General features: G+C 43.9%; 1 protein-coding gene across 2 annotated transcripts in view; it reads right to left on the bottom strand.

Moving 5' to 3' along the window:
• Window positions 1-8,210, bottom strand: part of LOC124787737 (histone deacetylase 5) — a 112,744-nt gene extending 104,534 nt beyond the window's left edge. For both annotated transcript variants that reach the window (XM_047254591.1, XM_047254592.1), the window contains exon 1: window positions 8,073-8,210. In XM_047254591.1, the coding sequence (XP_047110547.1) occupies window positions 8,073-8,117 (45 nt within the window). In that variant the 5' untranslated portion in view covers window positions 8,118-8,210. The remainder of the gene's footprint in view (window positions 1-8,072) is intronic.
• Window positions 8,211-25,010: the final 16,800 nt, after the last annotated feature.

The raw sequence follows: 25,010 nt of genomic DNA, 5'->3' as shown, positions 1-25,010 counted from the left end.
AAGCCATAGCAAGGATTCTCTTTGGCTGAAAACTGAGTAGTGAACTGGCTCACATTATCTGCTGATGGGAGACATGCTTACGTATAGTGACGAGTGGTAATACTGCCCTGGTGTATCTGCTGGTGGAAGGGGTGCTAAGTACAGTGGTGTGTGATGAGACTCGCCTGCTCAGGAATGGTAAAGAGTGGTAAGACTGACAACTGTATCTGCTTACGGAAGGTGTGCTTAGCTGTAAGCATTAGTTGAGAGACTGGACTGCTGTATTTCCAAGTGGAAGGCTGCTGACAAGGGAACCTCCCCATCGCACCCCCCTCAGATTTAGTTATAAGTTGGCACAGTGGATAGGCCTTGAAAAACTGAACACAGACCAATTGAGAAAACAGAAAGAAGTTATTTGGAACTGTGAAAAAATAAGCAAAATATACAAACTGAGTAGTTCATGGGAAGACATTCAACATCAAGGACATTGGTAAGGCAGGAGAGCCGTAGTCTCGTAGTAACGTGAGCAGATGAGGAACGAGAGATCCTTGGTTCAGATCTTCCATCGAGTGAAAAGTTTAATTTTTTTATTTTCAGTTTATGTGACAAACTCTTATGTTTTCATCACTTTTTTGAGAGTGATTATCACATCCACAAGAAAACCTAAATCGGGCAAGGTAGAAGAATCTTTTTACCCATTCGCCAAGTGTACAAGTTAGGTGGGTCGACAACATATTCCTGTCATGTGACGCACATGCCGTCACCAGTGTCGTATAGAATATATCAGATGTGTTTTCCTGTGGAGGAATCGGTCGACCTATGACCTTGCGATCAAATGTTTTCGGTTCCCATTGGAGAGGCACGTCTTTCGTCTACTAATCGCACGGTTTTGCGATGCGGTCGCAAAACACAGACACTAAACTTATTACAGTGAACAGAGATGTCAATGAACGGACAGATAATAACTATGCAAAGATAAAGAAAGTAAACTTTTCACTCGAGGGAAGACTTGAACCAAGGACCTCTCGTTCTGCAGCTGCTCACGTTACCCCGAGACCACGGCGCTCCTGCGTTTCTAGTGTCCTAGATGTTGCATATGTGGCCCATGGACTACTCAGTTTGTATATTTTGCTTATTTTTTCACAGTTCCACACAACTTCTTCCTGTTTTCTCAATTGATCTGTGTTCAGTTTATCAAGGCCTATCCACTGTGCCAACTTATAACTAAATCTGAGGGGGGTGCGATGGGGAGGTTCCCTTGTGAGTATAATGACGAGTGGTGAGACTGACCTGACTTATCTGCTGATGGAAGGTATACTTAAGTAAACTGGTGAGTGGTGAAACCTATTTGCTGTAGCTGCTGGTGTAAGGGTGCTTAGGTATGGTGATGAGTATTGAGACCAATCTACAGTATCTGCTGGTAGAAGATGTTGAGGGTGGCACAGAATAACGGGAATGTTTGAAATGAGTAGTGGCAGCCATGGGCAGGTGTCAGCACTGCGGGTTCGTGACAGCACGTAAACAGCCCGCCATAGCCATAAAAATCATTTATAAAAACAATGATAGTTTGGTAGCGGCACAGACGGAATTTCGCGTTTTTTTGTAATTTAGGGCGTCATGATGCCGTTTCGTCGAAACATGCGATAAAATGTTGCATTAATAAATTAGAAGAGACTGGATCTGCCCTCAAGAAGAAACCAAGACGACCAAGAAGTGTGCGTTCTCCTGTGAACATTGATGATGTACACGAGTCTGTCTTACGGAGCCCACGGTATTCAATTCGTAAGCAAGCAGCAGTGGAATGTTCCGGGAGAGTGTTCGCAGAATTCTTCATCTTGATTTAAAATTTCATCCGTACAAACTACAGATGGTGCAACAGTTGAAGGACAACGATTACCTGTTACGATTAGGATTCTGTCAACAAATGATAACAAAAATAAACAATGACGATGAATTTCCAAAAAAGTTGTGGTTGTCAGATGAGGCATATTTTCATCTCACAGGTTATGTGAATAAACAGAACTACCGTTACTGGGAAAACAAAAATCCTAATGACATTCATGAGCGCCGTTTACACAATAGTAAACTGACAGTATGATGTGGTGTTTCCTCACATGGAATTATCGGACCGTATTTTTTTCGCAAATTAACAGGGAAACATAATAACTGTCAATGGCGATCGTTACGTGGCGATGTTGCGAACATTAGTTACATCTGCATTGAAGAACTTTCCAAATGTTCAAGAATCCTGGTTTCAACAGGACGGGGCGACATCACACAGTGCACGGCAGTGAATGGCATGTGTGCGAAAATTGTTTAGCAACCGCATGATCTCACGATTCGGTAACATTCCCTGGCCCCCTAGATCGCCAGATTTATCTATTTGTGATTTTTTCTTGTGGGGCTACTTTATGAGCAAAGTCTACACGAGTCGACCAAGAACCCTGTATGAGTTAAAACGGAGAATTCGGGATGCAATTCACAGATGTTGCAGTGGTCAATGAGGAATCTCAACAGCAGATTTCACGAATGTATTCGTACAGGACGACGCCATCTAAAGGACGTAATTTTTTTAAAAAATGATAAATGCCACCAATGTTTCGTAAATGGCAAAGTTGTAACGTTTCAATTACTATGAATGCAATTTCTTTCCCTCATTACTTCTAGTTTTATTGGATTGTGGAAAACGTTCCCGCTTTTCTGTGTCACCCTGTAGGTATAGACATGAGTGGTGAGACTGACCAGGTATATCACCTGGTGAAAGGAGTGCTTTGGTATGATATGAGTGGTCAGAATGACCTGATTTATCTGCTGATGATAGGGTTACTTAAATATATCGATGGGTAGTGACACTGATCTGTACCTGCTGGTGGAAGGGGAGGTATCGTGATGAGTGGTAAGACTGACCTGCTCCATCTCCTGGTGGAAGGTGTGCTTAGGCATTATTAGAAGTGCCAAGGCCAACCTGCAGCTGGAAGGTGTGCTTAAATATTGGATGAGTAATAGTACTGACCTGCTGTATCTGCTGGTGGACGGCGCGCTTAGATATCATGATGAGTGGTAAGACTGACTGATGTATCAGCTAGTGGGAGCTTTTCTTAGGTATCATGATTAGTAGTGAGACTGGCCTGATTTATCTGCTGGTGCAAAGCACACTTCAGTACAGTCTCAGCACACATGTGACAGTATGCGAAACTTCATGTATTCCAAACCGCTGCACATACAAACGGTATATTTCTGGGGCTCACATCTTGGGTTGTATTGGAGATAGAAAGGTAGGGTCAAGTGTTTTGGATAGCACTTGGGCCATGGCCACTTGTACATCCAACAGATGGATTGTCACAATGTCAGTATCGTACAGTGCAAGGTCAAAGTGTCAATATTGCACACTTGTTGTTACTTATGCATATGGAGCAAATCGTTTGGTTCTACTTTGCATGTCATGTGGTCCATGGTGGGCCTTAAGCAACTTGTTGAGGCACCAGTAGCTCATGGGCAGTTTCTTCAAAACCCAAAAAAGTGTTTTCCCACCATTTTTTCATATCAAAACCAAGTCCCTGATTCCAAAGCAGCTACACACAGAAAATGGCTGAAATTTTTACGATATGTTCCTAAGATCTTGATGTCAAACAACTAAGAAAATTATCTTCATGTCTTTATTCACTTCTCAGCTACAGAGGTTCAAAGTTACCCTTCTTGTACACGTATAATAAGCACGCAAAATCACGTGAGGCGAAAACGTAGTTTATAAAGTGACGTAGCACGTAGAAATAAGATGTAAAGTGTCTCAGTTATCACTAAAAAGTTGCTGTGAACTCCATTTTCTAGTACCGAAGAACACGCAAGATTTCTGTGCATGTAAATTCCAGTCTGAGGTGTAAAATTTTATTTTGCGTTATTTCAATTTTCGATAAGCAAACTATCAAAATTTTACTGAGTCATAAAGTTCCTTTAATGTGAGTGACATGTCCTGCTGTGGCAGGGAAGAGAAGTGAACCAGCACAAAAATGCTCCTATCAGACCACAAGAAAGGCAAATATTCTCCTGTTTAAAAGACTGACTGAAAAGTGGGATGCTAGCTGCCACATTCCACCTTCCTCAGCACCTTTAAAAATTTTCCCAAAACTTTTGGCATGTGGATATATCACGCTTTCTTAGGCTGACAGAGAAGTAGACAGTGGTAGAGGGAAAGAGACAAAAAAGTAATAAATACTGAAAATAGTAGACTGTGATTGTGGTACACAAAGGACAAAGGAGACAATAGCAGTGTGAGAGAAAGAAAGGGACACAGAGGCAGTGGAGCATAGTTGATAGTGACAATGATCCTAAGAAAAGAGAGGACAGGAATAAAGGAAAGAAGAAAGTGGAAATGGGTCAGAGCCAGTGACAATGAGAAACAGCCCGTGACAATGACAACGAGGAAGAGAGAGATAATGACAATGAGAAGAGACAGCAGCAGTGGTAAGGACAGTGTATGAGAGAGAGGGAGACAGTGATAGCCAAAGGAGACAGGAGTAGTGGGAAAGAATGAAGATGACAGCAGCTGTCAGATTGGAGACAGTGACATGGAGGCACAAAGAGAGAATGACAATGAGTTGGGCTGAATGAGTAACTGAGAATGGGCAAGTGAGAGTGGTCAGCTATGAGCGACTTACAGCGATGGACTGGTGTGTGTGAGTGATTTCTAGTTAGGGGAGCTTATGGGAGTCAGAGGTGAGTCGCATATTACAAGGAACTCCAATATGTTCACAGGCAAAAATTTTTGGGAAATTTTTGAAGGTGCTGAGAAGGTAATATGAGGCAGTTGGCACCCCAATTTAGTGAGTGTCTTTTAAAAAGAAGCACATTTACCTTTTTTCTTATGCAATAGGAGTGTTTTATTGCTAGTACATATTATGATTGAACTGATGTATGTGACATGATTTCTCTGCTGGTGGAAGGGTTACTTATGTTTTTCAAAATAATTACACCACCCTAGATCGCAAGACACATTTATTCAAAGGTGGCCGATTTTGATCATTACACGATCATCTTCAGAGCTAGACATGTTGATGGACAATGGCTGTGTAGGGAGCAGGAACCGCTCAGTTTACTACCGTCACTCAGCGGTACCTTCTCCATACACAACCATTGACAATCAACATCGCTAGGTGTGAATATCGTGTAATGAACGAAAGTAGTCACCTTTGAATACATATGCCTTGCGATCTAGACTGGAATACGTATTTTCCAAGATTATAAATGGATCGCTTAAGCCTCCAATAATGTTTTCAAAAAACGTTTGTTAAGGTACACTGACGAGTAAGAGACTGCCCTGCATCTGCTGGTGGAAGGTGTGCTTAGTTATATTACGAATGCTGAAGATATATCTAATTGCGCGCGACTGCTACGGTCGCAGGTTCGAATCCTGCCTCGGGCATGGATGTGTGTGATGTCCTTAGGTTAGTTAGGTTTAAGTAGTTCTAAGTTCTAGGGGACTGATGACCACAGTAGTTAAGTCCCATAGTGCTCAGAGCCATTTTATCTGATTGCGGAAGGTGTACTTAGCAATAATGATGAATAGCAAGACTGCCATTCGTACCAGCTAGTAGAAGGTGCACTCAGTTATATTGATGAGTGGTGAAAAATGCCTGCATCTGCTGGTAGAAGGCAGGGCTAGGAACAGTTCTGAGTAGTGATACAAATCTCTTGTATCTACCAGTGGAAGGAACACTTAGGCACAGTGATAACTGTGGCGTATACCCTGCTGTTATCTGCTGGCAGAATGCGTGCTTAGGTACAGTGTTGAATACTGAGCTGATCTATCTGATAGTGAAAGGCATCCTTTAGTACAGTGGGATTGTTGAGACTGACTTGCATTATGTGCTGATGGAATGCATACTTCTTCAGTCTGGAACCGCGCGACCGCAACGGTCGCAGGTTCGAATCCTGCCTCGGGCAAGGATGTGTGTGATGTGCTTAGGTTAGTTAGGTTTTAGTAGTTCTAAGTTCTAGGGGACTGATGACCTCAGATGTTAAGTCCCATAGTGCTCAGAGCCACTTGAACCATTTTTTTTAATTTTTTTTTATTTTTTATTTTTTTTTTGAATGCATACTTCGGTATGTCAATAAGCGGACAGAGGGTACATCTGTATCTGTTGGTGGAATGATGGCTTAGGTATGATCGTAAATGGTGAGTCTGATCTGCTGTATCTGCTGATAGAAGGCATGCTTAGGTATATTGATGAGTGGCAATACTGAGCTGCTGCATCTGTTGTTGGAAGGCGTGCCTCGGTATCGTGAAGAGTGGCAACATTGACCTGCTGTATCTCACGGCGGAAGGCATGCTTAGTGTTGTGGCGAGTGGCTACACTGGCATGCTGTAACTGCTAGTGGAAGGTAGGCTTAGTGTAGTAGTGAGTGGCAACACTACTGTATCTGCTGGTGGAAGACGTGCTTAGTGTCATGGTAAGCGGCAACACTGACCTGCTGTATCTGCTGTTGCAAGGCGAGATGTGCTTCGGTATCATGTAGAGTGGCACCACTAACCTGTTGTATCCACTGCTTAGGTTTCGTGGTGAGTGGAAATCCTTACCTGCTGTATGTGCTGGTGAGAGGCGTGCATAGTGACACGGAGAGTAGCAACACTGACATGCCGTGTCTGCTAGTGGAAGGCGTTCTGTGCTTCAGTATCATGTAGAGTAGCACCATTGAACCGTTGTATCTGCTGCTTAGGTGTCATGGCGACTGGCAACACTGACCGTCTGTATCTGCTGTTGCAGGGCGTGCTGTTCTTCAGTATCGTGCAGAGTGGCACCACTGACCTGTTGTATCCACTGCTTCGATGTCGTGTAGAGTGACAACACTGACCTATTATATCCGCTGCGTAGGTATCACAGTCAGTGGCAACACTGACCTGTTGTATCTGCTGGTTGAAGGTATGCTTAGTGTCATGGTGACTGACAACTGTGACCTGCTGTATCTGCTATTGCGAGGCGTGATTCGGTATCGTGTAGAGCGGCACCACTGACCTGTTTTATCCACTGCTTAGGTATCATGGTGAGTGGCAACACTGACCTGCTGTATCTGCTGGTGGAAGGCTTGCTTTGGTATCGTGTAGAATGGCAACACTGACCAGTTGTATCCACTGCATAGGTATCGTGATGAGTGGCAACACTGACCTGCTGTATCTGCTGGTGGTAGGCGTGCTGTTCTTCGGTATCGTGTAGAGTGACACCACTGACCTTTCGTATCCACTGCTTAGATATTGTGGTGAGTGGCAATCCTGACCTGCTGTATCTACTGGTGGAAGGCGTGCATAGTGACATGGAGAGCAGCAACACTGATATGCTGTGTCTTCTGGTAGGATGCATGCTTCGGTATCGTGTAGAGTGGCAACACTGACCTGTTGTATCCATTGCGTAGGTATCATGGTGAGTGGCAACACTGACCTGTTGTATCTGATGGTTGAAGGCATGCTTAGTGTTATGGTGACTGGCAACTGTGACCTGTTGTATCTGCTGCTTAGGTATCATGGTGAGTGGCAACACTGACCTGCTGGTGGAAGGCGTGATTCAGTAATGTGTAGATTGGTAACACTGACCTGTTGTATTCGCTGCATAGGTATAGTGGCGAGTGGCAACACTGACCTGCTGTATCTGCTGTTGCAAGGCGTGCTGCGCTTCGGTTTCGTGTAGAGTGGCACCACTGACCTGTTGTATCCACTGCTTTGGTATCATGTAGATCGGCAACACTGACCTGTTGTATCCAAGGCTTAGGTATCGTGGTGAGTGGCAACACTGACCTGCTGTATCTGCTGGTGGAAGGTGTGCTTAGTGTCATGGTGACTGGAAACACTCACATGCTGTATTTGCTGTTGGAAGGCGTGCTTCAGCATCATGTAGAGTGGCAACACTGACCTGTTGTATCCACTGCATAGGTATTGTGGTGAGTGGCAACACTGACCTGCTGTATCTGCTTCTGGTAGGTATGCTTAGTGGCATGGTGAGTGGCAACACTGACCTGCTGTATCTGCTGCATAGGTATCGTATAGAGTGGCAACACTGACTTGCTGTATGCGTTTCATAGGTATCGTGGTGAGTGGCGACACTGACCTGCTGTATCTGCTGGTGGAAGGCGTGCTCCTTATCGAGTGGCATGCCGGGCAGGCCGACCCCGGCGGCAGCGATGCTGGCGCTGGTGGCGCCTCGGCGCTGAAGCACGGGGCTCGACGTGGGCGGTGAGTCACGCGCCATATCTGCAACCACCACGCCACCAACACTCTTAGAGTAAAGATCCTAATAGGCGTACGTCTTAGATAGTAGTGGAATGCTGGAATGCCCACAGAATTTACTAATGCTTTCTTTATGACTGGAAGCAGTATTTTAAAAAGATCAGTATTTTAAAAAGATAAATATAATGTTTCACCATATTTTGACGAAGTATTGGGGATGTAGTACACGTAAACAGGACGATCTTCCGCGGTATTTTCCCAAGCATAGGCAGATATAGTGACTAACATTTTTTATAAGACTTTCGGAAACATAATCTTTTGTAAAACGCTACACAGACAGTACCATTCTGTATCAAAAATCTGTACGTTGTTTGCCTGTATAAAATTCTGAATGTCGCTTATATTACTTGCAAAAGTTACTATTTACTGTGTGTTATTTTCGTTATTCCCAGTCAGGAAAAGTAACTACAGGTGTGTGTTGTGCTGACCTAGTGGAAAACCTAAATCAGGATGGCCGGACGAATGTCTGAACCGTCGTTCTCGCGAATGCGAGTCCAGTATGCTAAGCACTGCGGCACCTCGCTCGCTTTCCGTTTAGTCTTCCACACACCGGATGGCCACAAGCTGTCTGAAATGCTTGTAAGCGTGTTGCCGGTTAGGCTGTGGTGAGAAACATTTGTTAAGAAAATAATTCGATACGTGGCGCCATTTCCGAGTTAATTAGCACTCAAGTTATCCAATCAGGCAGTTGCGAGCGCAAATTCAAGCGGTCCACCATGGACAATGTAGCCGAACGTGTTCTTCGTTTGGCTTCCTATAACCGAAGCATTATTTCTCACCAGAACCTAGCATGCAACACCCTTACAAGTTTTTCAGTCCGTTTCCTTCCACGCTGTATATTAAAGATAAACAAATCTTCACAATATTTGAAATCCGATTAATACGAACAAGATAGATTAAATAAACGCATTCAACAATATCATTTACAGTCTTAAAATATCCGTATCACACTGATCAAAAGGATCAACGGATGTATTGTTTATACTTTATGTCAGAACATACCAGAAACATCATGTAAGATTTCTTTAAAATCTATAATTCATTTCTACTTGTTACTGCATTATTTGTTTGCTTCGATCTACTTTTCTGTCTTTGTTTTCTGAGAACATAATCCTCCTCCGTAGTCTTCATGTGGAAATTCGAATTTGGAGCTGCACACATCAAAAGTAGTTTGGTCCCTTTAATCTTTAAACCAACCAACCACATAAAAAAAATTTCCATCACCTCGGTTCCAAACGTTCCAGAACCTGTACAGAAAATTGGAATAGAGATCAACATAAACATCATTTCCGCCCTTTTTACTGATAATGAAAACCACACATTGCATGTTGTACCACCATACAGCGAGACTTCAGAGGTGGTGATCCAGACTGCTGTACACACCGGTACCTCTAATACACAGTAGCACGTCATCTTGCATTGATTCATGCCTGTATTCGTCGTGGCATACTATCCACAAGTTCATCAAGGCACTTTTGGTCCAGATTGTCCCACTCCTCAACGGCGATTTGGCGTAGATCCCTCAGAGTGGTTGGTGGGTCACGTCGTCCATTAAAAGCCCTTTTCAATCTATCTCAGGCATGTTCAATAGGGTTCATGTCTGGAGAACATGCTGGCCACTATAGTCGAGAAATGTCGTTATCCTGAAAGAAGTCATTCACAAGACAAGAAGTGCACGATGGGGACGCGAATTGTCGTCCACGAAGACGAATGCCTCGCCAATTTGCTGCCGATATGGTTGCACTATCGGTCGGTGGACGGCATTCAAGTATCGTACAGCCGTTACGGCGCCTTCCATGACCACCAGCGCCTTCGTCGACCCCAACGTGAAGCCACCCCAAAAAAGCAGGAAACCTCCACCTTTCTACACTCGCTGGAGAGTGTGTATAAGGCGTTCAGCCTGACCGGGTTGTCTCCAAACACGTCTCCGACGATTGTCTGGTTGAAGGCATATGCGACACTGAAGGCATATGCGACACTCGTTGATGAAAAGAACGTGATGCCAACCAATCCTGAGCAGTCCATTCGGCATGTTGTTAGGACCATCTGTACCGCGCTGCATGGTGTCGGTGTTGCAAAGATGGACCTCGCCATGGACGTCGAGAGTGATGTTGCGCATCATGCAGCCTATCGCGCACAGTTTGAGTCTTAACACGACGTCCTGTGGCTGCAAGAAAAGCATTATTTAACATGGTGGCGTTGTCGTCAGGGTTCCTAAGAGCCATAATCCGTAGGTAGCGGTCATCCACTGCAGTAGTATCCCTTGGGTGGCCTGAGCGAGGCATGTCATAGACAGTTCCTGTTTCTCTGTATCTCCACCATGTCCGAACAACATCGCTTTGGGTCACTCCGAGACTCCTGGACACTTCCCTTGTTGAGAGCCCTTCCTGGCACAAAGTAACAATGTAGGCGCGATGGAACCGCGGTATTGACCGTCTAGGCATGGTTGAACTACAGACAACACGAGCCGTATCCCTCCTTCCTGGTGGGATGACTGGAACTGATCAGCTGTCGGACCCCGTCCGTCTATTAGGCGCTGCTGATGCACGGTTGTTTACATCTTTGGGTGGGTTTAGTGACGTCTCTGAACAGTGATACAATGTCCACAGTTAACGTGTATCTTCAGGAGTTCCGGGAACCGGGGTGACGCAAAACTTTTCTTGGTGTATGTATATCAATCTTGGATTATTTTTACCTACGACGACGACATCATTACATTATATTATGCACTTACACGTCATGGGTAAATATAACGGCTGTAATTTCCCCTCCCAACTACTGCTTCTCCTCCTCAGGACCAAACGTTTATCTCTTCAGGTAATAGCCTGACATTGTCGCATCCATAGTACGACTATCAGAATCGTCAAGCAACGCCAGCCACCACAACTGCGTCAATGTTCACTGTATCATGGGGGAAGGGGCGGGACTTTTATTGAGAAAATATAGGTACTATTCTTATCTCTGTCAACAAATATCTGACTCTAAATGTAAGCAATGTATACCTTTTTGTAAGACAATTTCTCGTCGGACTTTCCGTGTTAAATCTCCATAAAAAGCATTCGAGCTTCTAACAATATTCACCAATGTCTTTGTAAGAACGCGTCTGACAGCCGAAGAAGTAACGGAATTACGCAGATGTAAATGGAAAGCCAAGGATGTAGCAACGACAATAATTTAGGATGCAAGTCAATGTCCTAGAGAGAAATACTGAAAGTATGACTACATAAGTCTCTGAATACGAGATTAAATTTCTAGCTTTCAGCAAAATCGTTCATAACTTGGCGGAATACTTGTACATGTACCCTGTAGACAAAACAGACTACAAGGTGATAGAAAACAGACTTCTGGAATAGTTTTGCAAATGATTGTCAGTTTCCTACAAGATGTACACAGTATAATAGGGCGCGCTGAAAGGTAACGCCTCCGAATTTTTTATGTGAAAACTTTTCATCCTTTGTAAATAAAACAAACGCTATTAACATTCTACATCTTTCTCCCTTATGCCCACATATTTATTTCTCAACACAGTCACCCTGGCAACGAACACACTTCTCCCAATGAGAGACTATTTTGTTGATACCGTCACTGTAGAATGCTGACTTTGTTGACTGCTTCATGATTATCAAAGTAAAGTCTCGAAGGGGCTCTTAAACTTTTGGGAAACAGATAAACATCGTATGGCGCCAAGTCGGGATTGTGTGGAGGATTATCGATGACAGTGAACCCAAGGCGCCGGATTGTTGCACACGTCGCAGCGCTCGCGTGTGGACTGGCATTGTCATCCTGAAGGAGAGGGTGCTCTATATGTGGACGAACTCTTTGACTTCGGAATTCGATTACAGCACGCTGTAATGTACGGACATAGTCACATTATACAACGCCTCGTTACACACTACAATTCGGAGCCCTGTAGCGGCAGAGGGTTGCAAATATGTAGACATGATGAATAAAAATGTTTGTTATATTTAAAAAGCTTTACGAGTTTTCACACAAAAAATTCGGAGGCATTACTTTCCAGCACATCCTCGTATATATGGAGCAGTGTATTTTTTTGTTTCCGTTTGCAGGAGCCATTGTAGCTTACGGGAAGAAAGGAATTGCTCTGATTATGTGGGCATCTTTTTATGAGGCACTGTAATACTTTACTGATCTGATAGTTCCCTGCTTCAGAAATGGTTAAAGTCAATGGTATACGTTTTACAATCAGAAACATAAATAATTCTTCATCACACTCAGACTGAGACGAGCGGTGGTCCCGATGACAAGTATCTGGCGAACAGTGCCCACTGCCAGTTCTTTGTTTCCACTGCTACTTAGAATCCAGGACATTCTCGTTTGAAGTCTCTCGGCATGCAGTGCTAGCTTCCACACTTAGTAGAGTCTACTGAAGTTCTTCACACATGTTCTAATTTCTCCAGCTTCTTTGATTATTGGGTTCTAGCACGGATCTACTCAGGCTAACTCGTTAAGGCTATCTTTGGCCACAGCAGATTTTTCTCCCCTAGATTTCTGTACTTGGAGTGCTGTTATAAATATTTTAACCCTGTCGGGTTGTTAGATCTCCCACCGGGCTCCCCGCCCATAGGTGGCAGTTAGGGGAAACCCTCGCAGATATGGGTGGTACTGGAGAAATAAAATACGTAGGGTGGACCAAATACTAACATAGGCCTAAACCGAATAGTGTCTGTTCCGGCATCCAGCAGCCAGTGGTCGGCGTGTTGGCGCGGCTGCTACAAATATGTCTGGATCTCAACAATCAAGTCTTGAACATTTGTGATGTCCAGCAGAGGTCACTACAACCACTCTCAACTTGGAAAAATCCAACAGGAAAAATATCCACTGTCCCAGGCCCGAGTAAATGTACTGGACGTCCCTGGTCATCGGATTCTGAGGGACCAGGAACATCATGAAATGGAGAATAGTCGGAGCGTCTCGAAATCTCTTCGCGAGTAGTATGTTGGCACACACTACGCAAATATGTCGGTCAAACTATGCAAACTTAAAAACAGCTAACGGGTGTGCTAGGGAAAATTTTACACCAAAATCCTCGCAATACAAGAGCTGCGTTTCACAGACGAAAAACACTTCAACACAGAAAACTACAGGATCAACCTGCTGTCGGAAGAGGAACACCGACAATATCTGGCACACGATTTTTGGTTCACAAATCAGTCAGAGGCAACATCCTACATTTCAGTTCAATACCAAAACGAATCTCCACAATAACCTCCAAATAAGGAAACAAAACATACACAATCATCAATGCACGTGCACCGACAAACGATCACAACGGAAAGGAACCACAAGAAGACGAAGTCTTTTGGGAATACATTGAAGAAATAACAAACAAGACACCAGAAAAACAAGTTAAAATTGTATTAGGAGACTTCAATGCAGAACTAGACAAAGATAACACGTAGAAGGAAATCACAGGCCCATACACAGCACATGATCGCACCAGGAAGAATGGGGAACATCTCATACATAACTGTCCAAATTTTAACTTAAAAATTATTTCTACGTAATTTCACATGCCAAGAGGAAAAGTCGAACATGGCAAACGCCCAGTCATATACGAGGAGAATTCCAAGTAGATAGGGCAGGAAAAAAATAATAATACAAGAGAAATTCTGAATGCAAGAACTTGCAAAGGATTTTTCATGTCCGACCATCACTTGTTACAAGTAAAGATTACGCCAATCCCGAGAAACTAAAAGACAACACACGACAAAATTGTAAGACCAAACAGAGAATAGTTGAAGACAAACAAAGGCAAAATTATTGAAAAAATTAATCAAAATACAACAGAAAATTGGACAGACCACGCGACGGCAATTCAGAATGCAACGCGTTGGGATCAACTCCTAGGAAATTCAAGGTGGACCGCTATCAGGCCACTGAACGTAGACTCCAGGCATGGAAGTAGTTTAGCAACAACAGGGCATCAGAAACACGGCACGATTTCCACAAAGTCCAGAAACAGTCCTCGAAAACTATTAGTAAAGTAAAAAGGACATACGACAAAAGTATACTAAATGAAACCGACGAAGACTTCAACAGAAATAACTTGTGAAATGTTTACAGAATATTTAGGGAAAATGCACAGGGTTATCAAATTCTACATATCTGCTGCAAAAGAACAGAGGGATCTCTGGAAACAAATACTGAATAAAATTTCAAAATTCTTAAAAAATACTTCGACAAACTCCTCAATTGCTAGAAGCCTAAAGAAAAATTACACTTCACGAAAACAATACCAAACGTAGATTCGAAACCGCCTACTACAATCACAAAGGTGGAGGAGATAATAAAACGAACAAAAATCAACAAAACCGCAGGAGAAGACGGACTCATCTCCGAGATGTGGAAACTCAAAGACCAGAACACCATACATAAAATTCATAAAATTCTCACAGAAATAGGAGTACAAAGGATATTCTACAAGAATGGAAATGTGTGCTGATTCATCCATTCCACAAAAAGGGCGACAACACAGACCCTAACAACTAGAGAGGTATCTCATAGCCTGTCCCCTACAAAATTCTTTCCACGGCATTACTCACCAGACTGGAACCACAAGCTGACACAAAGACAGCTGAATACCAAGCAGGCTTCGGAAAAGGAAGATCCTGCGCTGAACAGATTTGGAACCTGCGAAGGCTGCTGAAGGTCAGACAGACGAACAACATTGTAGTCACATTCGTGTACTCTGAGATGGCCTTCCGACTCCACAGGCAGGCAGACTCTCTTTGACACACTACAAGAACATGGAATAGAAAAAAAAGTACGACACTCATACAACTGACACAAACACTCCATCCAAAATAAAATTTACGGGAGAAATCTCAGACCCACTAGAGATACATACAGGGGTCAGACAAGATGATGTATCACCACTTTTATTCAACATGGTCTTGGACAAAATTATCAACCAATTGGAAGAAAAAGTAAAAAGGATACAGCTAGGCAGAACATGCGCAAAACAATACGATCATAAAATGTCAGGCATTTGCAGATGATCTGGCAATAGTCAGCAACAACAGACAAGAAACACAAGAAGCACTGGAATATTAACATGAATCCTCTGCCAGAACAAGTCTACAGATATCACAGGAGAAAACGCAATACAAGGAAAGAACAACAACACGCAGGCTATGCACACGAAATACTGAAAGATGAACGGAGTGGAAACATTGAAATATCTATATACAAATAGCAGGATCAAACAAGGTTGGAACATAGAACAAAAGCTTCAGAAAGCGTACAAATTGACATGGGCGCACTACAATAAAAGAAACATTTCAAGACCGACCAAGCACTATAGTACAGTTGTACTACCAGAAGCCTCTACGCATCATAAACGACCACAATCGGAGCAAAAGACATCACAGATACAGAAAAAAATAGATAAAGTTAAAATCCTTAGAAAAATTTTTTAGAGCAGTACACAGACATGGTATATGGACGAACACTTACCAAAGAATTATACGAACACACAGACTCACAGACATGAATAGAAAATGCCCACTAAGAACGCCCACTAACATTCTATGAACACATACGTAGAATGAATAACAGCAGCCGCGCGGGATTTGCCGAGCGGTATAAGGCGCTGCAGTCATGGACTGTGCGGCTGGTCCCGGCGGAGGTTCGAGTCCTCCCTCGGGCATGGGTGTGTGTATTTGTCCTTAGGATAATTTAGGTTAAGTAGTGTGTAAGCTTAGGGACTGATGACGTTAGCAGTTAAGTCCCATAAGTTAAAAAAAAAAAAAAACCAGCAGACTCACAAAAAGGATTCTTGATGCAGTAAACAGTTCTATAAAAAAAAGAAATAGAAGACCTACAACAAGGATGAATCAGTAGGAAAATGATAAATGAAAGAGATAAATTCAGGAACAAAACTATGAATACGAAATTCGGAGTAAAAGAAAGAAAGAAAACAGAGAAACAGGGCAAAGGAAACAAGAACACAGACAAAGAACGAAGAAGCTTTGGGAAGAGAAAAAGAAGCAGACAAGAAAAAAATGAATAATCATTAACATTCAAGTTAATCACTGTCTTAGAGCAAAAATGTTTAATGTACACTGAGGTCACAGAAGTCATGGGAAACCTCCTAACATCGTGAAACTTCCTGGCAGATTAAAACTGTGTGCCGGGCCGAGACTCGAAAACGGTACCTCTGCCTTTCGCGGGCAAGTGCTCTACCATCCGAGCTACCCAAGCACGGCTCACGCCCCATCCCCCCTCAGCTTCACTTCCGCCAGTACCTCGTCTCCTACCTTCCAAACTTCACAGAAGCTCTCCTATAACATCGTGTTGGACTCCCTTTTGCCCGGCATAGTACAGCAACAAAACGTAGTATTGACTCAAAACGTCGTTGGGAGTCCCCTGTCGAAATACTGAGCGGAAGCGTTGACGGTGCACGATTTTGTGCACGGACTGACCTCTCGATTATATTCTATATGTTCGATGGGATTCATCTCGAGCGATCTGGGTGGCCAAATCGTTCACTTCAACTGTCCAAAATGTTCTTCAAACCAATGGCGGCCCGGTGACATGACACACTGTCATCCATTGTTTGGGAACATGAAATTCCATGAATGACTGTAAGTGGGCTCTACGTAGCCGACCATAACCATTTCCAATCAAGAAGCGGTTCAACTGCGCCAGAGGACCCAGTCCATTCCATCATTGTTTGGGAACATGAAATTCCATGAATGACTGTAAATGGGATCTAAGTAGCCGACCATAACCATTTCCAATCAAGAAGCAGTTCAACTGCGCCAGAAGACCCAGTCCATTCCATGTAAACACTGCCCACACCATTATGGGGCCACTACCAACTTGCACAGTGCCATTTTGACAACTTGGTCCACGGCTTCGTGGAGTCTGCGCCACACTCTAACCCTACCATCAGCTCGTACCAATCGAAAACGGGAATTGTCTGACCAGGGCACCGCTTTCCATCCTTCTAAGGTCCAACCGATATGTCACGAGCCCAGGAGAGGTGCTAGAGGCGATGTCGTGCTATTAGCAAAGGCACTCGCGTTGGTGATCTGCTGCCGTAGCCTATTAACGCCAAATTTGGCCCAACTGTCCTAACGGATTCGTCCGTCGTACGTCCCACACTGATTCCTGTGGTTATTTCATGCAGTGTTGCTGGTCTGTTAGCACCGACAACTCTACGCAAACACCGCTGCTTTCGGTGTTACGCAAAGGCCGTCGGCAACTGCGTTATCCGTGGTGAGAGGTAACGTCTGAAAACTGGTAATCTCGCCACACTCTTTACACCGTTGATCCCGGTATATTAAATTACCTGGCGATTTCCACAATGGAATGTCCTATCGTGCGGCCTTAATCACGTCGGAAACCTTTTCACACGAATCATCTGAGTACGAATGACAGCTCCGTCTATGCGTTGTCCTCTTATACCTTGTGTACGCGCCGGTCGGGGTGGCCGAGCGGTTCTAGGCGCTACAGTCTGGAACCGCGCGACCGCTACGGTCGCAGGTTCGAATCCTGCCTCGGGCATGGGTGTGTGTGATGTCCTTAGGTTAGTTAGGTTAAGGTAGTTCTACGTTCTAGGGGACTGATGACCTCAGAAGTTGAGTCCCAGAGTGCTCAGAGCCATTTGAACCATTTGAACCTTGTGTACGCGATACTACTGTCATCTGTATACAAGCATATTGCTGCCCTACAACTTTTGTCACCTCAGTGTATTATATCTATAAAAATGGATGTATGTACGTATGCAAGTATGTTCCACATCTCCTCCTAAAACACTGGATCAATTTCAATCAAAGTTGGTACACATATCACTTACAGTCTGGGAAGAATCACTGTGGGCGTAAGAACGACCCACCTATCAAAGGGTTGGAGTGAGCGTGAAAAAAAAAACCACACACTTTAATTTTGCAGTATTCGAGAATGAGAGCACTTAGACTTAGAGAGTTACAACAAATTTTACACATAATTTCAAAACTTTACGATGCTACATTTTCGCTGTTCATGGAGTAAAACTGCTACATGAAGCGTGACGTGTTAATTTATTACTTATTTACTACTAACTGTATCCCTAACATATTTTGCAGACAGTATTCAAGTATACCACTGAATTCACCAGAAAAATTACATCATTGTACGACACCTTGTTCAGGAGATACGATGTCGTAAAAATTAACCTGCGTGAAAATGAAACTGCAGGGCGAAATTCGCTAGACATACAGGTGAAATACGTGTACAAACACGAGTGAAACATGTTAACCATATGTGAAATACATTTGGCACGTGCGTATGCGATCAAAGCCACGGGTAAGAAGCTCATTCAAAATCCCTGGAACGATTTCAGTCAAGTTCGGTACAAATATTAGTTACAGTCTGGGAAGAAATACTACAGGGGTAAGACCCACCAGCCTCCTTTTGGGATGAGGGCGAAGAGATGGACAGACAGCGAGGGAGAAGGTGGTACCAGGAACAGATAAGAGGAAGACGAGGGGGGGGGGGGAGATGGACACATATAGGGGAGGGGGAAATGGACAGCGAAAGGGGAGTGGAAGAAATGCACAAGAGAGGAAAGAGGAGGAGATGGACAGACACAGGAGGAGGAAGACACTGGCAAAGGGATGGGGAAGGAGGAGATGAACGGAGAGGGAGTGGGAAGGAGGAAATGGACACAGATAATTGGGAAGAGGAAATGGTCAAAGAGGTGGAGGTGGAAGTGGAAAATGAGAGGGGGGAAGGAGACTAGCAGGTGAAGTAGAGAGATGGGGACAAACATAGGGAGGGAGGGAAGGGTGAGGAGGAGGAGGAGGAGGAGGAGGAGATGGACAGAGACGAGGAGTACTCCGTGTAAACAGATGTACCGCTTTTTTAAGCTCCTTCGCTATTCACACACTAATAGTGTTTACGGAGAGCAAAAAACGATTATTTATAAACCAAAAAAATAAATATCAAACGTAGTGACCACCGTAAGTAAACAACAGGCGCCGCAAATACACAGAGTAAAAATATACACAGTAAAAAATTTCGAAATAACGTTATCTACTTATTTAAAAAGGGAACATTAGATATAAATTTCTTTTACACCAATGACCAGTAAGTCCAATCTATTTCTCACGCGATCTACTTTTAATATTAGGCGCAGATTCATTACCGAGTCAATTGCTTTTTGGAAATCGAGAAATACTGCATTTTCCTGACTGTCTCGATGCAAGTCTTTCGGTAGGTCACGTGACAAAAAGAGTTCGGTTTCACATGATCGATGTTTCCGGAATTTATAAAGAAAGAACTTTTTAACGTCCCGTCGACAGCGAGGTCATTAGAGACGGAGCAGAAGTTAGGATTGATCCAAGGATGGTGAAGGAATTCGGCTCTGACCTCCAAAAGAACCATCCCGGCATTTGTCTGGAGCGATTTAGGAAAATCGCGGAAAACTTAAATGTGGATGGCCAAACGTGGGCTCGAGCCGTCGTGCTGCCGAATGCGAGTCCTCCGGAATTTATCGTGGTTGGTATGGAGGAGGTCACTGTGTTCGAGTGTGTTTTATTCTGCCTATAACATTGTGATTTGTAAGCATATGTAATCTGTTTAGTGATACTTCTTTTATTCAATATTTTACTGGGGTAAGAACCACCAGCCTCCTGTTGTGCTGGCGTAAGATGACGCCGGCACACCATGCGGCAACGAGGTTGCGACAAGATCGATAGTGAGACTTCGTTTATTCATTATTTTACTGGGTATTTTACAACACTGTCCCCTCCCCTTTTCTGCTTTGATACGCTGGTACTGGGCCTCTTGTACTTTGATAATATTTCCTTGAAGCGTTTTTGCTTTGACACTCGTGTTTGTTACAGTTACGTATTCGCGCCTAACTGCTTCTCGTGCGTTTTTTCACATATTATAAAGAGTTTGCTCAGTTTAACTGAGGCTGCGGGCTCTTCTTAAGCCACTGAATTTCATGGCACACTTTTTTATCCCCCTCTCTTCTCCCTCTTTTGAACTCTCTACTTAATGTGTTAATTCTGGTAATGAAAACGTACTTGTGAAATCACACACGCTGCTCGTTGCAGCTATGCGCATATAGGACGCGCAGGAGCGCCACCCATCAGAAGCGACCTAAGGTTGGGGCCACTACTCATCAGCCAGTTGGCGCATATTGCCAGCTCTGTACGTAGCATATTTACACTGTGCAGGATCCGATGCCACTTTTCATATTTAAATCTCACGTGCTGGCGTAAGATGCCATCATTCGCAGCCCAGCGGGAAACGCAGTAGCAGTTAGCACTGCCACTAACACGGAGACGGGCAGCACATATTGTACGAGGGTTGGATCTTAAATAGTGACAACTATTTATTCACAGTCGATACAAATGAGATACATGTTTGCATCTGTTCTCTCCTGCAAAGTAGTCACCAGCGTTGTGTAGAACCCGTTGCCAGCGATGTGGAAGGCGTAGTATACCGTCAGCAGAGCCTGTTCTGTTGATGGTGTGAATGGAGCGGTCTACTGCCTGTCGAATCTCTGGAACAGGTCTGAAGCGAATACCACGAAATGGTTCCTTCATCTTTGAAATCTAATCAAAGTCACAAGGACTTAAGTCCGGGGAGTATGGTGGATGGTACAGTACTTCCCAGTTCCATCGACCGAACAGAGCAGCCACAGCTTGAGCTGTATGCCCCCGCGCATTGTCGTGCAAAATGATGGGTGGGTTGCGCAAAACTGTCGCCGCTTCTTTCGCAAAGCTGGTCGCAGGTGATGCTCCAAAAACGAACAGTAATACTGTGCATTGACGGTTTGCCGTTAGGGTAACACCATAACTTTAGACCGCTCCATTCGCACCATCAACAGAACTGGCTCTTATACTACGCCTTCCACATCGCTGACAAAGGGTTCTACACAACGCTGGTGACAACTCTGAAGGACAGTAACAGGTGCAAACATATAACTCTTTTGTATCGGTTTTGAATAAATATTTCCAACCCTCGTACATAGCGGACTTTGTAATTCAACAGCAGTGAGGCTAACGTGGACTATACAGAAGACCTTGCACCACAACGAGCAAAGTAAACTTTCCATTCTTATGAATAAAGAACCCAGTTAATCTATGCATGCAGTTTGTGTTATAGAAAGAGGATACCGGCCACCAAACAACATCCTCTACTTGCTTCTGTGGTACAGCTCTATAGAGACAACGAGATGACATAAAAATACACACACAAATACACACACACACACACACACACACACACACACACACACACACACACACACACACACACATCTTTCAAGTGGCATATTACACGTTGATTGAGCCTGTCTCAAAAATGTGATATTTTAAAAAGTCTTAAGACAAAGCCCTATAGCAGAGAGCTACTACATTTATCTCACATATTTTAAATAGTACACAATCGGGCAGGTAGGTTAGAAAATTTAAAAAGAGAAATGGATAGGTTAAAGTTAGATATAGTGGGAATTGGTGAAGTTCGGTGGTAGCAGGAACAATACTTCTGGTCAGGTGAATACAGGGTTATAAATACAAAATCAAATAGGGGTAATGTAGGCGTCGGTTTAATAATGAATAAAAAACAGGAGCGCGGGTAAGCTACTACAAACAGCACAGTGAACGCATTATTGTGGCCAAGATAGACACGAAGCCCACGCCTACTACAGCAGTACAGGTTTATATGCCAAGTAGCTCTGCAGATGACGAAGTAATTGAAGAAATGTATGATGAAATAAAAGAAATTATTCAGATAGTGAAGGGAGACGAAAATTTAATAGTCATGGGTGACTGGAATTCGGTAGTAGGAAAAGGGAGAGAAGGAAACGTAGTAGGTGAATATGGATTGGGGCTAAGAAATGAAAAAGGAAGCCGCCTGATAGAATTTTGCACAGAGCACAACTTAATCATAGCTAACACTTGGTTCAAGAATCATAAAAGAAGGTTGTATACATGGAAGAAGCCTGGAGATAATGACAGGTTTCAGATAGATTACATAATGGTAAGACAGAGATTTACGAACCAGGTTTTAAATTGTAAGACATTTCCAGGGGTAGATGTGGACTCTGATCACAATCTATTGGTTATGAACTGTAGATTAAAACTGAAGAAACTGCAAAAAGGTGGGAATATAAGGAGATGGGACCTGGATAAACTGAAAGAACCAGAGGTTGTACACAGTTTCAGGGAGAGCTTAAGGGAACAATTGACAGGAAAGGGGGAAAGAAATACAGTAGGAGAAGAATGGGTAGCTTTGAGAGATGAAGTAGTGAAGGCAGCAAAGGATCAAGTAGGTAAAAAGACGAGGGCTAGTAGAAATCCTTGGGTAACAGAATAAATACTGAATTTAATTGATGAAAGGAGAAAATATAAAAATGCAGTAAATAAAGCAGGCAAAAAGGAATACAAACGTCTCAAAAATGAGATCGACAGGAAGTGCAAAATGGCTAAGCAAGGATGGCTAGAGGACAAATGTAAGGATGTAGAGGCTTATCTCACTAGGGGTAAGATAGATACTGCCTACAGTAAAATTAAAGAGACCTTTGGAGAGAAGAGAACCACTTGCATGAATATCGAAAGCTCAGATGGAAACCCAGTTCTAAGCATAGAAGGGAAAGCAGAAAGGTGGAGGGAGTATCTAGAGGGCCTATACAAGGGCAATGTACTTGAGGACAATATTATGGAAATGGAAGAGGATGTAGATGAAGATGAAATGGGAGATACGATACTGCGTGAAGAGTTTGACAGAGCACTGAAAGACCTGAGTCGAAACAAGGCCCCGGGAGTAGACAACATTCCATTAGAACTACTGACAGCCTTGGGATGGCCAGTCCTGATAAAACTCTACCATCTGGTGAGCAAGATGTATGAGACAGGCGAAATACCCTCAGACTTCAAGAAAAATATAATAATTGCAGTCCCAAAGAAAGCAGGTGTTGACAGATGTGAAAATTACCGAACTATCAGTTTAATAAGCCACAGCTGCAAAATACTAACGCGAATTATTTACAGACGAATGGAAAAACTGGTAGAAGCCGACCTCGGGGAAGATCAGTTTGGATTCCGTAGAAATGTTGGAACACGTGAGGCAATACTGACCCTACGACTCATCTTAGAAGTTAGATTAAGGGAAGGCAAACCTACGTTTCTAGCATTTGTAGACTTAGAGAAAGCTTTTGACAATGTTGACTGGAATACTCTCTTTCAAATTCTGAAGGTGGCAAGGGTAAAATGCAGGGAGCGGAAGGCTATTTACAATTTGTACAGAAACCAGACGGCAGTTATAAAAGTCGTGGGGTATGAAAGGGAAGCAGTGGTTGGGAAGGGAGCGACACAGGGTTGTAGCCTATCCCCAATGTTATTCAATCTGTATATTGAGCAAGCAGTGAAGGAAACAAAAGAAAAATTCGCACGAGGGGACCAAACAGCGAGGTCATTGAATTAGGGAAGGGTGGGGAAGGAAATCGGCTGTGGCCCTTCATAGAAACAGTCCCAGCTTTTGCCTGAAGCGGTAAGGCTGGCCGGACGCGGATTTGAACCGTCGTCCTCCCGAATGCGAGTCCAGTGTGCTAACCACTGCGCCACCTCGCTCGGTATGTTGGTTGTCGAACAGAGTTGAGTGACATGGGTTGGTAGGCAGTTGACAGATTGTGACTGCGTATCTTGCCAGAAGCTGCTGTCGTCTAACACGCAGCGACGGGACACCGCCTCCCGCCAGCGACCTGTCAACAGGGCTCGAACGGAGAGCCCCGTTGCGAACCGCACGTCAGTGTGGTGAACAGGGTCCGGCAGGCTCAGTACGGACAGTGATGCCGAAACCACGGGCAACACAGCCACAGCCCAAGATGAATAAAATCAGCGCTTTGTAAAATCTCAGAAGAACGGTGCGGTCCGCGCCCCACGAAGAGTGACTAAGAAAAGAGAGAGCATTCGGCTTCTTCATGCAAACTGCCTTCATCCAGCAGACATACGGCAGCCGAATTAGCTGTGTGTTAAATAAAATACCCTGTCATCGTGTGAGGTGTGGACTGTGAAACGACAGTCGCAAAACTGGAGACATATTAGTTGGATGAAGTCTTTAAACCTTTTCGTCGCATCTTAGTAAGACAGGTAGGAAGGGTTCTATACTCCAGAATTTTCTTCTCCCTCTCGAACACTGAGCATTTCAGTGTACGAGGAGGCTGCGATTTTGGACAGTTGACACTTTAAGAGGGTTAGTCACAAGGGCTGTCTTTGTGGAACGCCTGTCCACATGCCCTGCAGACTGCCTTATTAGAACAGCGGGAGGACATGTGTACGAACCTTTGGCACCTAAAACATCTCGTCGGACGAGGAAAGTAAGACCTGACATCACAGGCAAAATGTTGCCGTCGAAGGCTAGGATAAAAGCTCCAGTGTCCACTCTACTCTTCTCTAGTCCCTTCTAGATGAGGCTCACAAAATGGACTCGACGCCGTGTCAGATTAGTACGCAGCTCATCATCAGTTTGAAGTGCTGAAGTGTTGAATTCTACTGAGGTTGTTATGAGGAGTAATGATAACTGCTATATCTCCTAACTTGACACAGGTCTGAAGTGCCCGTGATTGGTTGGCGTTTGATGTTTTGATCAGCAAAGATCCATTTCTCATCTTCTATATTGCCGCAACTTACCCAAACCGATTGTCAAAATACTTTCGTCGCGCGTAGTGGCCGCGTGGTTTGAGGCGCCATGTCACGGACTGCGCAGCGCCTTCCGACGGAGGTTCGAGTCCTCCCTCGGG

The sequence above is a fragment of the Schistocerca piceifrons genome, chromosome 3 (genome assembly GCF_021461385.2).
Source record: "Schistocerca piceifrons isolate TAMUIC-IGC-003096 chromosome 3, iqSchPice1.1, whole genome shotgun sequence".
Lineage (NCBI taxonomy): Eukaryota > Metazoa > Arthropoda > Insecta > Orthoptera > Acrididae > Schistocerca > Schistocerca piceifrons.
This window is presented reverse-complemented; position numbering and strand designations above follow the sequence as displayed.